The sequence below is a fragment of the Saccostrea echinata genome, unplaced genomic scaffold, assembly GCF_033153115.1.
Source record: "Saccostrea echinata isolate AGI-Se365-2 ecotype Australia unplaced genomic scaffold, CSIRO_AGI_Sech_v1 ptg000025l, whole genome shotgun sequence".
Classification (NCBI taxonomy): domain Eukaryota; kingdom Metazoa; phylum Mollusca; class Bivalvia; order Ostreida; family Ostreidae; genus Saccostrea; species Saccostrea echinata.
The window spans coordinates 15273380-15296484 of NW_026889774.1; the positions used below are offsets into that span (position 1 = coordinate 15273380).

Here is a 23105-nt window from a genome sequence, read left to right on the forward strand (position 1 = left end):
CAAGCCAAGCACGACTAAGTGTTTTCCTTTGACTACTTCCTCCTTCACGTTATACCGCTTTTAATAGGTCACAGACAGCTGCACTGTTCCCAATATGGGGAAAAAAAATCCCCAGTGTAAGTACACGCAGATTTGTAAATGATGGTTTTAGTTCAACTGAGGGTCGGATTTACACAAGTCGTGTATGCTTCTTCACTAATCAATCTTGATGGTTCCAGTATATAAACTCCATAGACTGGTCAACTTCTTTCAAATTCAAAGACACACGGTATGATGGTTGCTTGCCAGGCTCCACCACGTGATACAAGGTATACTCAGTTACTCAGTATGGTCATTTTCATCATCAGGTGTATCACATACATATGTACATTTACCTGAAATGCACCTCTTATTTTTTGTTGTACTTTATGTGTTTGTTTGCTTTGTGTGGTGAGATTCCTTTTCCTCGGTTGACACCTTTGTACATTTACCCTGCTGAAATGCACCTCTTATTTTTTGTTGTACTTTAAGTGTTTGTTTGTTTTGTGTGGTGAGATTCCTTTTCCCCGGTTGACAGCTTGGTCTGTTTTCTTTTTCTTACACTTTGGGGCAAGATGCCCGAACATGTAACAGTAAAAGCACTTCATGTTACATTCGTCTCTGTGTGATTTGTTACCAGCACTCACTTTGTTTACTTTCTCTGTTTGTGCTGTTCAACTCTGCAGATCTACTTCTCCCTCCCTTCACCGCAGTTTCCATTGATATGGCGATATCGTATGCTTTCCTAAAAGTTTAATCCTGTTCTGATAACAAAGGCCTCTGGATTTTATCATCCATGATACTTTAAACAAGACGATTAAGAATCATGACCTCCAAGGATTGAGCAAAATTACAATGCTTTGTTAAAAGACGAAGTTTGGCCACATAACACCACTGATTAACCCTGTCTGCGAAAGCGGTTGTGAAATTTGTATCTTTCAACTATTTCTGATGGTTTGGGTTCATAATGATACTACACAAGTTTAAAAAGTTCTCTAAAAGTTATAGTACCTGGTTTATTTGGCGCTAACGGGTCACTCATTACACATGACTGTAACTTGTATAATCTATTGCCACACACCTTTAGTAAAATCGACCGTTGCTTCTCGGTGTAACCGATGCTATAAACTTAAGAAATAATTTCCGCTTCGGCGAATATACCCCGATGGTCGAGAGATTTTGTTGGCAAATAAAAACCGAGTCTGAAGGGCGAGGATTTTATTTGCCAACAAAATCTCGAGACTGAGGGTTATATTCTCCAACAATTCCTCCGACGCGGGAATTATTTCTATTCTGCTACGGCGAATATTAAACTTCTATATAGAGAAATCCAGAAGCTAGATTTGGACGTCATCATGAGAGTCTTGTAACGTCACATTTGAATGCTATACTCGTTCATTTGTACCTAAGCATTTGTAAAAGTGCGATGTAATCCGAACCCAAAGTATTTTTCCCACCAATTTGCGTCACAATCAAAAGATACCTCTATCCTTTTCCTAATGAAGTCGGTCAAAATTAGAGGAAACCGAATTAAAATTATTGATAATTTGTTGATGACGTTTGTGGTTTATTGGAGAGTAATGGCTGCGGCATCTCTTTGATCTTTGCAATAAACGTAGTATAATATGAAATAATGTCCGCTCTAAGTAATGCCACCTTGTTTTCAAACTTCCAAAATACTGTTGCCATCTTGACACTTTAATCCTCGTCGCCACTGTTCTGTTTTGACTTCAGGTAAATTAGAAAATAACAAGGCGCCAAAACATCAACACATGGTTTATACTTGGGCGGAAGACACAATTACAACATAACATACAAAACCAACATGATAGCACATAGAAAATTCCAGAATATTACACATGTTAGTATGTTACATCTAAGCACAAGTTTAATATAAATATTTGATGATTCATTTAAACATTGACTTAAATATAAGACTGTTTCATGATCTTGGACCCTGACCCAAGATTATTCCATCAAGTGCAAGGTCACTGACAGAAACAGTGTCTTGACCTAAGGCAAGTTCAAGGGTACTGATGGAAATAGTATTAAATCTCTGTTTAGGTCATAACTCTCAGATGTGTACTTACGGATGTTAAAACATCAAATAAAAAAGATCATACGTGAACTTAAGGTATGTCATGATTTTCATTAAGGTCACCGTGTCAGTGCAAGGGTACTGGCAGAAAAAGTGTAAAATTCATGTCTGATCTATAACTTTTTAATGAAGGATCACTGGGTGTCCATATTCCCTTAAATATTACTTATGAAAAGAAGGTTTATTTTAATAATTTTTTAACAAGGTCATTTTGGTATATTCTCGTAATTCTAGGTTTAAGAATGTATATGGGAACTTAAAAAAGCAGCAGGGGTTTCATTTTGTAATCTCGCTCAAAATACCTTTAGTTGGGTTTGTTACTGACTGTCTATCGAAATATATATTGAGTTGATCAATTCTACACGGAAAGGCGACGCTCAACCATTGAGATAGATCAACTCGATATATTTATCTGGACAGTCACAAACAAACCCATTGAATGATTTATTCTCTCGAAGACAAGACCATCTTGTACACAGTAATAATTTTTTTTAATATCGAGACTGCTAAGAGTCATATTTCCAGACACAGAAGAATAGCCAACTGCCACACAATATTCAAATTAACCTCTTCACTTCAAAATTATTGAAAGTCCTGTTGACATGTCATGTTTAAATCAACATAAAAGTGTAACATTTCAGTCCGAGAGAAAATGAAGCGTCTTTTTTACCTTATGCTCATTTTTCACAAAAAATAGACCCTTTCTCTAATTTATATAATGTACCTGCCAATTTTCATGTGATGAACAGGTGAATACAGACAGAACTTGTGCAGCAGTAAAGGTATGGATTGTGCTCCCTGTTCGACACGTCTCCCTAGCTGTGTTGGACTACCTGATGGATTTAACTCTTTTGCGGGTTATCTGTGGACGGTGAAATACATTCTGTGTTACAGGAACAGAACAATTGAGGTTAACTCTTGTAAATCAGGTGTGTTCAATCCAGTGAAAAGAGAGTGTGATAGCCATTTACGACCAGGCAAGTGATCATTACAAATATACTTTTCACTTCATTCAACTTTCATTTCACTGGAATATTTATTTGTTAATATTACTATTCTTATTTATTCTATATAAAGGAGAAAGATATTGCCAAGGTAACCCAGGTAGTATTGTTCCACATCCGGCTAACTGCGCTCAGTACTACAACTGTTCTCGAAGAAACACCAGACTGGGGGGCTACCTGATGGAGTGTCCTTACCCTCAGCTCTTCTCTACTATCTCACACTCTTGCCAGGACTTCACCACTACTCAATGTCAGAGTCGTTTTGAACCAAAGAGTCCATGTTAGTACATTCAAAAACTCAAAGTTGTTAAAAGAAATTAGATAATGCAGTAAAATTTGCTGAGTTCGTACACGGATAAAAGCGAATTCATAGATGTGGTAAAGTTTAGAAACCCCTGGCAATATTCTCATTAATTGGAAAAAACTTAAACTTTTACTATTAAATCAACTCTAAAATAGAATTCTGCAGGATTATAGTAGCCGCCTTATGGGCGAACGGCCATCGTCAGGATGCCGTGACATTTTGTCTATGAAAATTTCATTGTATTGTCCTTATATTCCATGGTGTTCCAGAAATTTAACTGTATCATGCCAACTCTTGGGAACGCAGCCCTGGTGTGACAGGGGCTCTAGTGCTAATAAAATTGTAATCTCATTGTCACAAAAAGTACAGTGAACTAGAAACTTGTTGCTTTGGCAACAAATAGGTCTTCCGTTCTAGTAGGAAATTGTGTGCATTGTTTTTTTTTTTTTTTTTTTTTTTTTTTTTTTTTTTTTTTTTTTTTTTTGTATGTACAGAAACACGTACAGTATTTATTAGTAGAAGAAAAAATAGGGATTATCTAGAAAAGTCCTGTCAGTACTAACGGAACTTTGATTCTTACTGAATTCGTGACTTAAATAGTGTATATATTCATTTTTTTGTCTAGAAAAACATGCATGTACGTGTATATACTATGTAAGGGAAAAATGGAAGTATCAAAAAATGTTTTTTCAGTACTTATTGTACATTGATTTTTAATTCAATCGAATCAAAGTTTTTAAAACCCCTGGCAACATTCTCATTAATTCGAAAATACTTAACGGTTTACTATTAAATCAACTCTAAAATAGAATTCTGCAGGATTATAGTAGCCGCCTTATGGGCTACATAGAACGGCGAACCCATCCTTATATATGATATTGCATGCATTAATTTTTTGCTTATAGTTAAACATGTATGTACTAACTACATGCAAGTAAATACAGGGAATATTTGGAAAATGACATTTCGGTACTTTACAGTACTTTGACTTTTACTGAAAAACGAAAGTAGCTGATATCTACAAAATGTGTCCTCAGATTTCAAAACAAATTAAATATTTGGCATTTATAGACAAATCTTTATTATGCATTAAAGCACCTTCAAAAATTTGAAAAACCCAAAAATTCGACGATTTTTTTTCTTTCTTAATATATTAAGAACAAACCAGTAGAGATCCAGTCTTGTCACTTGTCAGAGATTTCTGGATTCAATAAAGAAAATGGGAGCACAATGTGGATGCAAAATTTAACAAGGAAATGTACAGAGAAAATTCTTGAAGGTTTAAAGAGAATAGAATAAGAAATGAGAAAAAAGAAGTATTAATATTGCTAAGAATAAGTTACATTATGCATTAAAGCACCTTTAAAAAATTTGAAAAACCCAAAAATTCGACGATTTTTTTTCTTCCTTAATATAAGAACAAACCAGTAGAGCTCCAGTCTTGTCACTTGTCAGAGATTTCTGGTTTCAATAAAAGAAATAGGAGCACAATGTGGATGCAAAATTTAACAAGGAAATGTACACGGAAAATGCTTGAAGGTTTACAAGAGAATAGAATAAGAAATGAGAAAAAAAAGTATTAATATTGCTAAGAATAAGTTACATTACGACAAACAAGAGGCCCATGGGCCACATCGCTCACCTGAGCACATTGGCTAGGTAAAAGCATAAATCAGTTCAGTATTGAAAAGATTAAAGGGGGGGGGCTTGAATTTTAAACTACCTGATGATGCCTCTATGCCAATATAACAAATGGCTTTGTTGTACTTGAGAAGATTTTTAAAAAAATCCTATATATTCCATTGTAAAAATATGACCCCCCATTGTGGCTCCTTCCTATCCCAGGGGTGATCATTTGAACAAACTTGAATCTACATTACCTTAGGATGCTTCGATATCAATATGACTAAACATAGCTTTTCTGTTCTTGAGAAGAAAATTTTTTCCTATATGTTCCTATGTAAAACTTTCGATCCCCCATTGTGGCCCCACCCTACCCCTAGGGGTCATCATTTGAACTAAATTGAATTTAGACTACCTGAGGATGCTTCCATATCAAAATGCCTTAACATGATTTTCTATTCTTGAGAAGAAGATATTTTCCTATATGTTCCCATGTAAAATTTTCGATGGCCCATTGTGGCCTGACCCTATCCACTAGGGTCTCATTTTAACGAACTTGAATCTATACTACCTGAGGATGCTTCCATATCAAAATGACTAATCATGGCTTTGCAGTTCTTTAGAAGAAGATATTTTCCTATATATTTCTATGTAAAACTTTGATCCTCCAATGTGGCCCACCCTACCTCCGGGGGTCATGATTTGAACAAACGTGAATCTTCACTACCTAAGGATGCTTCCATATAAATATGACCAATCAAGTCTTTGCTGTTCCTGAGAAGAAGATTTTTTAAAGATTTTTCTTATATATTTCTATGTAAAACTTTGTTCCTTCATTCTGGCCCCGCCCCACCCCCGGGGGTCATGATTTGAATAAACTTGAATTGTCACTACCTAAGGATGTTTCCACATGAGTTTCATCTTTCCTGGCCCAGTGGTTCTTGAGAAGAAAATTTCTAAAAGTTGTTATTAATTTTTCACTAATTTTTAATTATCTCCCCTTGGAAAAGGGTGTGGCCCTTCATTTGAACAAATCTGAATCCTCTATACCCAAGGATACTTTGTGGCAAGTTTGGTTGAAATTGGCCCAGTGGTTCTTGAGAAGAAGTCGAAAATGTGAGGAGTTTACAGATGGACGGACGGACAAAAAGTGATCAGAAAAGCTCACTTGAGCCTTCGGTTTAGTTGAGCTAAAAAGTGATCATTAATGGTGTAATGAGCCTATTTTAATCAAAGTCTTTCTGTCTATATGTTTGTTGACCTTTTACATTTTTTGGCTTCTTTTCTAGAACACTCGAGCCAAATTCAACCAATTTTGCTGTAAGGCATCCTTAGGAGGAGATTCAAGTTTGTTAAAATCAAATGAAAAGTCACACCCTCTTTTAAATTTTGATCTTAGAAATAGTGAAATGATATAATAGGCTTAGTGCCCTTTTTGCCCAAGCATTGGGGGCCATGTCTCTTAGATTTTGATAGATTCAAGACTTCACAATTTTACACCTGTTGTCGTCTTTTTTTCCCAAAAAGTATTGATATTCACCGATAGGGTCGCAGGAAAGTCATAAAATTTTGCCAGTTTCTAAATTTTCTCATCCTTGATAAGATTTTAATCAATATTTAGGTACATAAACGACAGATTGCAAACAAGTCAATCTTCCAAATTTACAGATTTCATGCTCGATTTGTGTATGAAAATCTCAGACAAACAAGCTTGCGCTCTGTGTTTTCAAAGATCTTATTCTTTTAATCTTTTCCAAGAGGCCCAAGAGCCTTTGTGGTTACTTGAGTATAATGCAAACAGTAAACAATCCATACATTGAAGTACATGTATAATAAAAAAAATTAAGCTAATTTTGTGCCCAAAAGCAAGAAAATAGGATAATCAGGGATCTGCAAAATAATTTATTAAGTACTTGATATCTTATCAATAGTTATTGATCACTATTAGAAAACCCACCTCATCCCTCTCTTGGTCTTTGAAGAACCTTAAATGTACAAATATAAGGTATTTTTGTCCTATTTTTAGGTCACCTGAATCATTCAGGTGACTTATTGCTATCAGTTTTTGTCCGGTCGTCGTGCATCGTGCGCCATTCGTCGTGCGTTAACATTTTAACATTTTCAGCCTCTTCTATGGAACCGGTCGCCGAAATATGGCTGAAATATTGCCGACTCGGCGTTAAACAATAATAATCAATCTATGGAACCGGTGAGCCAATTTCAACCAATTCTGGCAGACAGCATCTATGGTTTAAGGGAAACAAAAGGAATTGTGAATTTCACGATCCTGGGAGGTGGGCTAAAACCACCAAAATTAATGCTATCTTTGATTATCTTCTTTTCTACTCCTGGACATCGATCAGTCAAATTGTTGGCATTATTGTTATAAGCACTGTAAGCATTGAGTCCTCTACCAAAATTAAAAAATTAATAGTCCCAGGGTGAAGGGTTCTGGAGTAAGGATGTGCCTCTTTATATCAGATAGTGAATGTGCATAATTGCTCTAGAAATCTTCTTCTCTGCTCCTTGGTATAAAGCAACAAAAAAATTGATATATGTAGTTATGATGAACTAAGATACCTCTTCGAAAAATGTGAATTTCATGGCCACTAGATCAGAGGTTCTTGTGTCTGGGTGGGACTCTATTGCTTATAGAGTGAAAATGCAATATTGCCTTGAAAATCTTCTTCTCTGCTCCTTTATATTTAGCAGATATACTAAGTGCATAGTAATGAAAGCAGGATTGTGAAATTTGTTCGGTTTGGGGTGGGGCTCTAATGAAAATGTAGTAAAATGCATTATTTCTTTGAAAAATTTCCCCTCTACTCCTGCATATTTAGCAAACAAATAAAATACATTATTTTGATTAGATTTCTCATTCAAAATTGTGAATTTCGTGGTCCCTTGGTCAGTGGTTCTTCTTGTTAGAGCAGTGTTCTATGGATTATATATATAAAATACATTTTCTCTTGTAAAATCTTCTTCTCTGATCCTGGGTTTTTAGCAGATAAACCTTGTGCATTGAAATTACGAACAATGCTTGTCCATCCAAAATTTTAAAATTCATAGCCCATTTGCCAAGACTTTTGGTGTTAGGTTTGGGCTGTGTTGAATAATGAATATGAAATGTTTCTTTGATAATCTTCCGTTCTGCCCCTTGGTATCTAGCAGACATTCTCAATGCATGGTTATGATGAGCAAGAGTGCCTTTGCCTAAATTTGTGACTTAAGGATCAGGAGTTCTGGTGTTGGGGAGGTTGATTGTTAATTGATTGTATGTTGTTTTTTCATTCATATAGAGACGTCTCCGTATGTCGGTGAAGGGCTTCAAATTTAAACCTTTACTAAGCACTCAGGGCCATTGAGCAGTGAGGGTTCTTTATAGTGCCAACGCCTACCCTGACACGTGGCCTCGGTTTTAACAGTCTCATCCGAAGGACCCGCAACTTTCACTTCAAAGTGCCCAGCGCTTGGCGAAGGAACAGTGGCTACCTATTTTCTTTATCGACTTAGGTCAGTCGCGGCCCTGATTCGAACACACGATCTTCCGATCACGGAGCGAGCGCTCTACCGACGGAGCTACCGTGACGGTCGTTGGAGGAGGGGAATCTGTTCATAATAGAGTGAAAATGCATTATTTCTTTGAAAAACTTCTTCTTTGCTCCGAGGTATTAAATAAGCAAACAATCTAATTAATTGTTATGATGAGCATGGACGCCTCTTCCAAAATTGTGAAATTCATGGCCCCTGGATCAGGAGTCCCGGTGTTAGGGCAGAACACTATGAATCATACAGTAAAAATGCAATTTTGCTTTAAAAAACTTCTCTGCTCCTGGGTATCTATCAGATTAACGAGTGCATGGGCATGATTATAAATGGTGTTTCTTCCAAAATTGTGAAATACGTAGTCCCTTGGCCAAGGTTTTTTGTGTTAGGGTGGGGCTTTGTTAAGGGTCCTCCACACACACCCCAGCTTATGTTCTCATGTTATTGAGCATTATTTTAAACAAGTATATCAGCCTTTAAAAACTGTCCAGGAATAGTAATATAATTTATACTGATTTTTTTTTTAAATTAATTTCATAAGGTTCAAATATTTTTCCCATGGTCTTTTCACATGTAGCTCAACAAATCTTGTTTTTTTTTTCCTATCGTATATTATTAAGCTCACAAGATAACCACAAAAGCTTAATTTTATTGGTCAACATTTTTTAAAAAGAAATTTAGTTCTAAAAAAATTAGTAAAACTCATTTTCTCTAAAATACATCTAGAAAAAATTAAAGAAGACTCCTGATACAGTGTAGTATAGAAGAAACTTTAATGAATTAAATTACATCAAGAAATTGAACTAAAATCAAATTCACTGATGTAGAAAAATTATTTTCAAAATCGTTGGTATCAAAGTTCCTTTTTAGAGTTATCTTTCCTGTTGCCTGGGACTCAAAAACTTTGGTAAGTCTCCGCATACGTCACCATAGTCAAGTTACTCATTATTGGCTACTGAACTGGACAGAAAGAAATGAGCAAAACTAGAAATGCACACTAATGAATATTTTCGGAATCTCAAACACCCGACAGCAGACTTCGGACTACGGACTTTTCAGTAAAGGGAAAGTGTTAAAACATAAATTAGATACAGTGAATATTTTTTCATTCGATTATCGAAAATTACGTTTCGTTCAAATTTGTATGATTAAAACCATTATACACTGTGGACACATTTACGAAGTGTGTGTGTGTGTGGGGGGGGGGGGGGGGAGTTGTCGCCCACTTGTCCGAGGATTATAATAATAATGTAATTTTCTCTTCCCAAAAGATTGTTCGATTTTATAAATTTTCCATCAAACCCGTGGGTCAAGGTCTAGGACAAAAAAGACTTACTTAGTGCACAGTCTGTAAATGAAAAAAAAACTCTGTCAAAGCAGTAGATCACTTAATGGTGTCGTCTAGAAAAAAATAACTGTTGATTTAAGGAAAAAATACCTGGTCTGGGGAAAAAAGAAAACATTTCCCCATGTCACATACATTCACCTACAACTTTTTTCATACCCCACACATCATAGGCAGAGCCAGATATATTTGAAAGGAGAGTTAAAGAGAAAATAACATTTACGAACCAAAGCGAAAAGCTTTGAACTACACCCGATTATAAATCTCTAATTTACAATAATTTTTCTTTTTAATTATAACTGAATATTACATTCTCATCGGAAGGGCCAGTGTGCTTCAAGTTCGGCAAGTACATGTATCTAAAATCTGGTGCTGTTCTGTGACTTGCACTGGATCCAGGAATTTTCTTAGATTCTGGTAATTTGAAAGACAGACTTTTTAATACAAAACGCATTTATTTTAAGTTTGCATTGACGTATTACAATGAAGAATTTGTATTAAGATCTTGTCCATGATTATAATGCAATTTGAATTATCGAGGGAATTGCATCAACACTATATCTTACACACAAATGAAAATAATAGTTCATATTCAACAAAAAAAAAACCCGCCTTAATTATGATAAAAGTTATTCAATATTTTGCGTGTATATTTATTATCTCTCTCAATTATTTCATAAAATTATTTCAAAAAATACAGAGGAAATATTTCATAATTCTTTTCATTTTGAATAATTGAAATCACTCAATTAAATCAGCCTAGTAATACACTTCTTTATGTTTCAAATCGAGTACTTTGCTTTCAATGCCTCGTTCTTGATCAAGAAGATATATAATGCAATATACTTAAACTATTTTTCAACACTCTTTTTGATATCCAATTTATTTAAACGAATAGAAACGGTTGACTTGTTTCTATATTTAATTTATTTTAACCAAGCTCATGTGAATGGTGTTGAAAAAATCACTTATTTTCCTTTATTCCATGCACACTTGAGAGAAATCGAAATTTTTGATCGAATGCATAACGTTGGACTGAACAAGGTCGGATAAATCTTTAAAATTCAATAAACACAAATCTCTCCTTTTCACCACATCTACCTTTTTTTTAAAAAGTTCATTTATTATTTTTTTTTTAAATTTGCACAAAAAATAAGGAGAGTCCAACCACCGTAACCCTCCTCTGAATCTCATATCATGTATAAATATATATTAATCAAGATCAATGCATGCATTTACATGTATTTGTTCGTAAGATGCCCAAAAATCTTCTTCTTTTTTTTTAATTTAACAAATCTCTATAATTATGTTATTGTTTATTATTTTATTTTCATTCAATTTCAATAGATGTAGGAGATACTGAGAAAAAATTCTCAGTAGAGTACTTACTACATGTTAGTAAGTTTGAAAACGTAATTCTATATGTTCCCCGCAAGTCGTCTATTGTTTGCAGTCCGCTGTCCATAGTAAGTTGTCAGGTGTTTTGAGATTCCGAAAATGTTCTTTTATCAATATTTACATGTATAAACACACAATGAGATATGTATTACTGAAATGCACAACTATCAGCTTTCAACACAGACTTTGTTGACGATATGGCAATGAGTTTATTAGCCTGAAAGTATAAATAACCTTAAAATTTTCTCGTTATACCGGTACCTGCTATTTACGAATTATAATGCAACATAAACCCAAAGGTCTGTTGTCCCATTAATTAAAAAATTGACATCTTTTCCTATCGGTCACTTCGTGATTATGCCATGTGTTCATTGTTTATGATTAGGGTGTCGTTCTCAGTTTACTGCATACTTTTCCCGTGACAAAACCTTTATCTCTAAAGCGTTTCAAAGACTCTTACAGGCGTTGATAGGCAAATCGTTTATTAAACCGGAAGTAATATTATTTTTTCTCGATATACGTCACAAGTCACGGGGTGTGGAGTACCCTTAAATACACATTTTACTTGGTGAAAATGCATTATTTCTTTGATGTTCTGTTCATCCCCTAGGTATTTAAAAAAAAAAAAACACATTCTCAGTGCATGGTTATGATGAGCATGGGACTTCTTCCAAAATTGTGAAATCAATGGCCCCATGGTCAAGGGTTCTAGTGTTAGGGGGGAGAAGTTTCTGTTGATTATATAGTGAAATGCATTGATCCTTTGAAAATCTTCAACTAAGTGCGTAGTTATGATGTGCAAGTGTACTCATAAAATTTTGATTTTCATGGCCCCTCAGTCATGGGTTCTAGTGCTAGGATGGAACTATTTTGAATCTATGGTGAAAATATTTCCTTGCAATTTTTTTCTCTGCTCCAGGGCATCCAAGAGGAAACACTGTACAAAGTTGTAATAATCAAGGGTTTTTACCTTTTCTTTTTTTTGAAATTCTGGACCATTTAGTCAAGTGTTTTGGTGCTGGGCAGCACTACTAAGTCAGAAACGTACTGACATTCCCATTTTTTACTGATAAACTTAGACAATTACTGACCATGTGCTGTCTTTACTGCAAAACTTAGACAATTACTGATCCTTTTTTTACTGCCATTGTTGATAAACTTAGAAAAGTGCTGACAATCTTAGTCGGTCCTGTTAGACAAGTGCTGAGATTTACTGATAATTACTGTCCCTATTGTTCTCGCTCTTGGGGAGGCTGCAGTGGTGTGAAAATGTTTGTGTGTATTATAGTTTCAATTTAGAAACAGTCTTAATTTAATTTTAATAATATTTTGAAATAAAGTGCGAGTTCCAAGACCATTAAAATGTTTAATCTAACAATTTTTTTAATTGATATCTGTAAAATAATTCATAACGAATACGATGTACAATTAATTATGCGTGAATCAAGTTTAAATAATTATTGTGTGGAATAATTGTACTTAATCTTAATCCCTGTTAAATCTAAATAAACAAATTAATTAATGAACAAATTTGTTTTCATTAATTCATACCATCGCAGGCGGATGCTAAATATGCCCTTTTTTAATGTATTTTAACGTATTGGTTCCAGTTTACATCGATCGGAAATACATGTTTGTATTTTTTTTAATCAAGTAACAGGAAAGTATATTTTCAGACTTTCTTCGAACTTGTTGAAAAAAAGTAGTTCATTTTCCAGGAAGGTAACAATTGCAGATAGAAATTGTTAATAATTATGTCGATGATGGAAATTGCGGTGGCTAAATAACTAGGGTTCAGATGGACTAATGGTATAGAAAACTTGAATAGATGTTCGATAAAATTTGAATTCTCAGTCGCATTCAATTAATTTGTATTATTATCATATATTTATGTAAGTCGTATTCAAATAATATTGAACAAAATAATTTATTCATGTAATGAGTTAAATACAGTGATAGGCAGCACACATATTAATTATTTCTCTCTCCTCGTAATTTTAAGACTTTCAGGGAGTCGTGTTAATGCAACGCTTCTTTTCTTTCTTTTCTTTCTTTTCCAGTGTTTTGAAACAAAGGCAAACTTTATTGTGTCGATTCTTAAACTGCTTATGATTTATGCAATGAAACCATATTTTCCAAATAATCTTATGAAATACTGAAAATCGATTCGTGATTCGTCTGGCGCTTTCTCTTTTATTCGTTTATCTTACACATGCTAAAGCACTGAGGCGGAACCAAGATACGTTTTTGTATATATTAATAATATGAAATTTGGAGTGGTCAGTTTAACAATAGGCCCTCATTGCCTATTGTTCTATGTCTGCGCTTGACCACTGGTGTAAGGAGTAAATATACAAACTTATTGACCATTCTGTATGCTCAGAGCAAAACTGAGTTAATGGTAGTTTCACAAATTTTCTATCAATTAAATTTCATTTATCATAAATCTGGTTGATTGCCGAATCCCCCCCCCCTTCTCAAAAAAAAAAATCGTTGAAATGAACACCGAACTTCACTTATTACTGTTGCAGACTACTTAATCTTAACTTCAGCGGTCGATTTGTTTTCCTCAGTGTTTCATAGTTTCTTTTAAGTAATTCCAATGTGTTTAAAACATAACAATTTTATTCAAACTATTGCAACATGGAATGGATCAATCGCAAATTCTCGGGCCTTTCCGATTAGCGGAAAAACAACTTCGAATGTATTACTAGACGCCATAATAACCCACTTTTCACAAACTTTGAAATGAATGTAGGAAGACCTCTTATCTGTGGAGTATAGAGTTTAACTTTATTGAATGTAAGAGAGGATTTACGAGAAAGATCCCTCACTGTTCAATAGCCATGAGTGCAGAGTGCAGGTCGAAATGTGCACGAAAATGATCCCTCGCTTAATGACCATGAGTACAGTATACTGGTCGCAATTTACATGAGAAAAAAGCAATGACTGTCTAATTTTAGAAAACTAAATTGTTGGACATCTTGAAACAGAATAATGACAGAATATATATTTATGATTGTACATTTACACAAAGAAACTTGTCCTTTAGCAAATTATGAAATAAAATTAAGGGGGGGGGGGGCTATAATGTTTTGCGATTTTATTTTCACCAATTAGGCGCTTCACAATACCTACAGTGTATGATTATTCTCTATCATTTTATTTTAATTGTTAACATTTTAATTTTAAGGATTATGTCAGTTCTTAATAAATGCAAATTTAGTTTCTGTGTACTCAAGTGACAATCCAAGCGAATGAAAGAGCTTGACTCGTGATTTGGTAGAATTCAATTAGGTATAACGTTATACATGTAAATGTTATTTGTGATTTCAGATGTGCAGACAATTTTAGGATAGTACGGGTGCACAAGGAAGGGCATGTATAGTTTGATTTGCAAAGGAAAATAATAGAAATTGATATTTTTATTCACAGCAAGAAGTTAAGGGTCTTGTTTGAGTTGGATATGTAAACTGATACTGAATTCATTACATCGGCGTAACTCCGACAGAAAAAATATTAATTATTAAGGTGTATGCGAATTAACACTGACACTCTGAAGCCGAATGCGTTAAACACGGTAAACAAATCATGAAATGTATTAAAGAGCAATGAATTATCGTAGAAATATTTACATGTGTAATAGAGAATCAGTATGAAATGTATTTCTAACTTAATACATGATCCTCTTTCATTAATAGTGACTTTTCTTTCCTGTTCTACATGGAAAATACATGACTGTAATTTTATTAAATTCCGTCAGATGATTCAAAAAGCTCAACGAAATATCCGTCAAAACATCAAAATGAGATTTAATCTTCAATATTAGCATACATGTATATTCTCCAAGTTACATGAAATACCCAATATCTATATAGTATACTATATTATCAGTTTTGATTAATTTTTCATATCGTTCTTTTTTTTCTTTATAAGATTAAGGCTATACATTGTAGGTCCCCAACATCTCCCGTGTCCATGGTGCCGAATTGCCGTTCGTGTCTCTCTCTCTCTCCCCCCAAAAAAATCAATATTTGTCCAGGCGAAGTGAATGAAGATAGTAAATCCGACAGAGAATAAATTTTTATTCTTCTGATCTTGCTGTATGTAAATTGTTTTCGAACAGTTATTTTTAAATTGTTCATTAAAAGTTCAGATAATATACGGTAACTTTGAACTATGTTTAGTTAGTTAGTTTGTTTGTTTTTTAAGTTGATAAACAAACTTTACATGCCTCTTCAAAATGTTTATCATCTATGGTAAATGCAAGCGACAACACATTCATTATAATTGTTCTCTCACTTTACCGTCCCTTGAAATGTACGTCGCACATTAACCCGACTTAACAGAAAATATTAGAAAGAAACCCCTGAAAACCATATTTTTGCAACACTTTAGTAGTTATTAAATTATTATTTTTTGTTTGTTAGAAATTGCAGAAAAAAAGAGGGTCTCGAGTTATCTAAAACGATGCTAGGTTATCGATTAACTCGATCAATTTAAAAGTACAAAAAAAAATAATTTTGTGTGGTGGTTTTTTTCTCTGTCTCTTTTAAATAACGGAATGGTTAATATACAACACCTGCAATCGTAATATCTCGGCAAAACAACGTGTTTTTCCGAGCTCGCCAGAAGGTCTGAGAAGATGCGATTGACAATCTCTTCGCACGTGTTGAGACCGAGGCTATTTGGTCTTGCAAGCACAGTAGCTGCAATAATGTAGCCCTCTCCGATTTTTTTTAATCTGATATTTTCTGGAGAGGGCTACAATTCCAATGCATCTCCGTAATGGTGCAAATATATTTTTTAGATACGGGCGACTGCAGGCAAAATAAATTGTTTCTGCATTCAACTTACTTCCAGTAAGACGGAATTTTTATTCACTATCAACATCATAGCCCTTTATGAGCGAAAACCAAGTAAAATAAATCTGCGTGTTTACCAGTCGTTCTCTTCAGCAGCCATGACAGTTCTCGCGTGATGTACAGAGACTTGCGCTTGAATTTTAGAATCACTTGATAAAGTAAATGTCGGTGTTGATAAATTTTTGTGTGGTATGATATCACTAAACATCGATAAATAAAAGCATTCCATGTGATTTTTTTTTCATAAACAGTGATATTTATGCTTAAAATAAGGGAAATCCTAAACGATCCGCTCCCCTAGATCCCGATTTCTCATTGGTTGTCCCAAAATAAAATCGATCAAGGTCAGTAAACATGGCGGATAAATTCAAGTTGTGATGTTGACATACACGAAAAATAACCGATATACGGCTTGTTCTGTATATTTTTGGATCAATTCATGTCTTGCATAACTACATTTTATGAGTTCAGGTAAGATATGTTAATAAAATACCCACTTACTGATAATTTGAGCCGAAATCTGTGCGGTAGTGAATCACTCCCGCACTTGCACCATTACGGAGATCCTAAGGAGTTGTAGCCCTCTCCCAAAAAAAAAAAAAAAAAAAAAAAAAATCAGGAGAGGGCTACATTATTGCAGCTAGCAAGCACAGGTGTGTGCACTGTTTGCTAGTGACGCTTTGACTGGTGACGGTATTTGCTACGAACATGAAGAACTATACACCAGTTTCATAACATTTCTAGTGAAAATTTGAGTAAATTAAAATATTAAGTCGAATTTCTTGGATATGGGGTAACCCATATCTATTCTTGTTACAACGACCGTCAATGCATCCATGGACGAGTTCATTGGTTACTCTGAAAGGTGGCACAGGTCAACCTTTCGTAAACATTTTATACAATGAACGGCCTACTTTGAGTGATTGTACTTTAATAGCAAAATTGTTAATTTTTATTCCCGATTGGCCTATAGTTTTGTCATTAAAAAAATCGGGCTATTTCGATACATGTAACCCATAACGGCTGGGACTTGACATCTGCACTAGATTTATACGGAAGATATCCTATCATTGGAAAGATAGATGGTACACATGTAGCACATATCTATAGTACGCAGATTTTTTTTGATGTTTCTCCCTCTCCCCCAAATGGAAAAACGTTGCTACAGGCCTTTATCAAGCAATATTTGGATTGCTATCAATCAAATTATTTTGCGAACCTTGATGCACAAAACTGATGCCGGTAAATCTTTTAAAATCTAGTAGTTGAATTAAGTTTTTAATTCAACATGTTCAAGCTGTTAAGCTTCTATATAAGTTTTTCCTACTTAATTAAAATGCTTGTACCATAGAATTAATTTTGTGTATAAGGATATATGTATTAAAGAGAAATTCAGATCTTGGTTACGCCAAAGAATAAATAAATACGATGTGCAGATTTTAGAGCGAGGTTTGCCTATGATTGGCATATTCTAATTCGAAGAGGGCCAATTGTACTAAGGGCAAGTTGTCTTAGAGGCGAACTCTCTAGCATTCTCGCGCATGCGTAGCCTGACGTAAGCCCCTGGCATCCGGTTTAACCCCACTTATATATTTTCTGCGTGGACCTCAGGGTCCACGCAACAAAGTATCATTTCAATCGGAACTGAGCTAAAATATACATGCATACGAAATTTTTTCTCAAACCGCTGATTTTTTTTTTAAAAAGATCATTTATTTAATTATTATTACTTCATTCCAAATGAATTGCCGTGCATTACAAATCATAACAGTAACAATTGACGTATGAATTAAGAAAATACGATTTACAAGTGCAACTGAATAGAAGGACATTGACCCCAAATAAATCTCTCAGGTGGGAATCCAGAAATTCAAGATATGGAAAATCAACTATCATGATAGTTCGAAATCAACTATCATGTATTCTATTCAAAAGAATAAAATGAGCAATAACTAAATCAATGAATACCAAGGATCAATGAGTAAATCCTTTTTCGGGGGGGGGGGGGGAGCTTGGGGGTGCCTAACTTTTCAATATATATTTTCTTTCAAATGCTGGAATTAGCGTATGTTTGACTGTACAGCAACACAAATTGAGGGCGGGGGGGGGGGGGGGAGGGGGCAGCATCTACGTCCAATTTAATGTATGAAAATTACACCTATTCTCAGAAAGGGGGAGGGGGCATCCCTGGCCCACCGCATACTGAGGGTCTGAAATATTGTTATTCAAAATTAAATGTATATAACACATCTAACAAGACAGTTTTATTTTTTTCATACATAATTAAACAAAAAGAGGGAGTACAGGTAAATTAAAGAAATAAGAAATAATAATATTTTTTTATTGTCAGTAGGAAATGATCACTGTAAAACGCCACAATGATATTTCGCTAATAAACGCCACTAAAAATAGTTTTATAAATTGCTTATCTGCTGAAAAGTTTTGGAGTTTTATGTTTTCCTGATGTAATATTTTTAAATAAATAATTCTACTATACATTGACCATAGGAGCTTTATTAAAATATCATTGGGGCATAGTAAAAAAAATTATTTAATTTTCAAAAATCAAACAAACCCTCTTTCAAATTAAAAAAAAAATCAATTTCATACATCTGCAATCTCCCCGAGAGTGAGAACAATAGGGACAGTAATTGTCAGTAAAAGTAAGCACTTGTCTAAGTTTTTCAGCAGGGACTGTAAACGGGTCAGTAATTGTCTAAGTTTATCAGCACAAACTAAGATTGTCAGCACTTTTCTAAGTTTATGGGCACCGACAGTAAAAAGGTCATTAATTGTCTAAGTTTTGCAGTAAAGATAGCACATGGTCAGTAATTGTCTAATTTTATCAGTAAAAAATGGGAATGTCAGTACGTTTCTGACTTAGTATTGCAGGGCTTTAAAAATTTTTAACCTACTAAGAGAAGCATTTCCCCTTTTCTATTTTCCTATGAAAATTAATCACTGTTAATATGTAGTTGAAAGGTCAATTGAATAAGAGATTACATCGTCACAAGCCACGGGTTTTGTGTCCATTCTATTTCCACAAACCCGTGGCTGCCTCCTACCAAATTCTCTCGTTCTCGGGACTGAATCATTGAATATTTATTAAGTGACGCCAGATTTACCTTGAAATGAAATCACTCTGTAGAAATTTTTGGTACGCTTAAATGGCGGCGCCTATAATGAAATCATGTTTGCTATGCGTGGCAGATTTATTGAAAAAAAATACAATAGATCCTGAAGAACAGATGTGAGTAACGTATATTCTAAAATACTTACAAGGTTTTACATTAAAATACAGAGTTTCGAATGTAGACGTTGTGTGAGAACGTTAACGCTGAATAGCGTTACTCCTTAAGAAAGGAAATTCGAACCGAAGTTGATGTACAGCTCGTGGTTATGGTTATATCCAAATACAAGATAGACTGATCACTTTCATTGGTTCTGACTTGAAGCGTCAGATGTTATTCCATTGGTTGAATGTTTGTTATTAATATTCATGAGAACGAGAGAAATTTGTAGGAGATAATGACAAATAAAGGATAATAAAAGATCCACTTTAAGATTTTTTAGCTCTACTTTCAAAATGCTACTCTTCCTACAGTTTTGGTCTGATTTTAGTATAACTTGGCACATAAGTAGACTACACTAAGATACATAATTCTCTGTACCAGTTCTGGAAACCGATGAACAATGTTGCCATGGTTACTAAAAATAGAAATTTTCTTAAAATACTTTCAAAACGCTATTCCTCCTACACTTTTTGTCTGATTTCAGTATAACTTGGCATACAAGTAGACTACACTGAGATACATAATTTCCGTTATTGTTTTTTGTTTTTGTTGAATGATGTTGCCATGGTTACTTAAATCAAAATTTCTGTAAAATTGATTTAAAAGGCCACTCCTCCTACAGCTTTAGTCTGATTGCAATAAATCTTGCCTCAAAAAGAGACTAGACCAAGGATCATAATTCTATTTATTGCTGTTGCAAAGTTTCAAGTCCAAGTGCTACTTTTATTTTCCTTTATAACTACAACCAATAGAGCTACAGTCTCAACAGAGACTTCTGGTTTTATTGATTATTGACTAATTATTTTGTTATCTTTGATCTTTCTATTCATCTTGCTTTTGGGCATTATGGTTGATCAAGATTTTTTTTGATCACCTGAGTCACTCCTGGACATCAATTAGTCAGACTCTTGGCATGGTTGTAATAAGCATGTGATATTCATGGCCCCGGGACTGGGGTTCTGGTGCTAGGACGGCGCTCTGTTGAAAATATAGTAGAAATGCATCATTTCTTATAAAATCGCCTCTTCTGCACCTGGATATTAAGCAAATAAAATAAATGCATAGTTATGATGAGAAAGGAAGCCTCTTTCAAATGAAGATGGCTGCCTCTTGTGAATTTCATGGCCCCTGGGTCGTGTTTTGGTGTTAGGGCGGGGCTCGAATGATTATATAGTGAAAATGCATTAATTCTTTGTGATTAAACAAATAAACTAAGTGCATGGTTATGATGAAGAAGGATGTCTCATCCAAAATTGTGAATTTCATGGACCTAGGTTTTCCGGGGGGGGGGGGGGCTTTTTTTATATATGAAAATGAATTAATGCTTTGAAAATATACACCTCTGCTCCTTGGTATTAAGCAAAGAAACTAAATGCATAGTTATGATGAGCTAGGATTCCTCTGTCAAAATTGTGAATTTCAAGGCCCCTGAGTTAGGGGTTCTAGTGTTTGGGCGGGGCTCTATTGATTATATAGTGAAAATGCATTAATACTATGAAAATCTTCTCTATCCTGAGTATTAAGCAAACAAACTAAATTCAATTATGTAAATGTATAAATATAATTATAAATGTCCATTTTCTCTGCTCCTTGGTATCTAAAGTACAAATTTGTAATAAGTGAGGCAAGTGAGAGGTACTCCCCTTCGCTAAATTATTTTAATCAAGAAATCCTTGTGTATAATTTAATTTACAAGTTATTTGATTGATTGAGAATACACGAATTAATTCTTCCTGTATGTAAATAAGAATTAGCCCAGCTGATGCATTAGAAATAAAAACATGTAAGAGAGGCTTGGGTGAAATGAATCCATGTTTTTTTTAGTTGAACACACATGTATATTATGAAACATTACATAATAATGTGTGTAGGCAAATTGAAAAATGAGGAATAAAACCATGCTCCAAAAAGACTAACAAACTAACTAAAACTAAACTAAAAATTCAATTAAGCGTACAATATTGGTGAGAGGAGGGCAGGCGGGACGAAAGTACAAAAAGGCATAGCCCTTGCAATTTTTTTTCCAAAATTGACAAAAGCGTTGTTTTCCTCAACAGATATACCGGGTACTAGAAATAGAAGACTTGTGATTGGTCAGAATGAAGTGCGGGACCTACGGAAGTCCTTGTAATTAACCGCAACTTAATCATCATATGAAATTATCAGTACCCTAGATAGGCGCAGTTGGGTATTGTCAACAGTGCCAATGCCAGTAATAAAAAGAAAGAACTGCACTTGCAGGTCTGAAATATGAAAGCCCTAGCAGCAATCATTGAAAAGATATGGAAAAGGTTAAAGTTTTTCAAAAAGAAGTCATATATCAAGGTCAAAATTAATGGTGCCCAAGGAAAGACCTTCTCACAAGAAATACACATGTGAAATATGAAAGCCCTAGCACCAACCGTTTAAAAGATATTGCCAACGTTAAAGTTTTTCCACAAGGAGGTCAAACTCCAAAGTCAAGGTCAAAGGGTCAAAGTTGTTGGTATCCTAAGTAAGGTCCTGTCACAAGGATTACACATATGAAGAATAAAAGCCCTGGCACCAACTGTTCAAAAGTAATAGCCAAGGTTAAAGTTTTCCAAAAGTAGGTCAAACTCCAAGGTCAAGGTCATAAGGTTAAAGTTGTTGGAATTCGAAGGAATGTTTTGTCACATGAACTACACATGTGAAGTATGAAAGTCCTAGCATCAACCGTTCAAAATTTATAGCCAATTTTAAAGTTTTTCAAAAGTAGATCAAACTCCAAGGTCAAGGTCAAAGTTGTTGCTCCTTTTTCCAAGAAAGTCTAGTCACAAGGATTACACGTAAATAGTATGGAAGCCGTAGCACTAACCGTTCAAAAGTTATGGCCAAGGTTAAAGTTGGGGAAAACATTTGTAAAACTGGGTCAAACTCCAAGGTCAAAAGGTCACATACAATGGTACCCAAAGAAAGGTCTTGTCACAAGAAATACACTTGTGAAATATAAAAGCCATAGCTCCAACCGATCAAAAGTTATGAGCAATGTTAAAGTTTTTGCGGACAAACAGACAGACTGACGGACGGACAGGGCAAAAACTATATACCCCCGAATCTTCGATACCGGGGGCATTAAAAGTCAATAGTAATTGATGAATAATTTTAATACCAGTGTCAAATAGTTAATCACTCTTAATGACAGGGCTTTTAAGAAGGGGGGGGGGAATGACAATGAGGTCCATTGAAATCAGGCTCTAAAGCATCACCGGGCTTTAAAATACTGATGGATATGGATAAATGCCCATTAAATATTTCCATGTGTTATGTTTAACTCTTGTGAAGTTCAACATATAAGGTTGATAAAATACATCGTCAATTTTTAGTAGTAAACCCTTTTGAAATTGGAGATAAAATGAACATTTTGGCTGTAAACATATGTTCCCTCGTGAAACAACAAAAGCTCTGGGTTTTTTTGATTTATGGGGAAGAGGGGGAATATGGTGTCAAAATATTTTTCGTTTTACTTCCAGTGATTTCTACTGTGAAAAAAAAGTTTTACCAAAATTATGTACTTCTTTCTATATTATTCCGAAATAAATTTTGTTTTGTTTTTTTAAATTCATATAAATATTTACCAAAGTATATATGAA

General features: G+C 34.5%; 1 protein-coding gene across 1 annotated transcript in view; it reads left to right on the forward strand.

Moving 5' to 3' along the window:
- LOC133192915 (uncharacterized) overlaps window positions 1–23105 on the forward strand; it is an 804603-nt gene that overhangs the window by 367447 nt on the left and 414051 nt on the right. Inside the window, 2 exon segments of the mRNA XM_061328921.1 lie at window positions 2866–3093; window positions 3194–3400. Of these exon segments, the coding sequence (XP_061184905.1) occupies window positions 2866–3093; window positions 3194–3400 (435 nt within the window).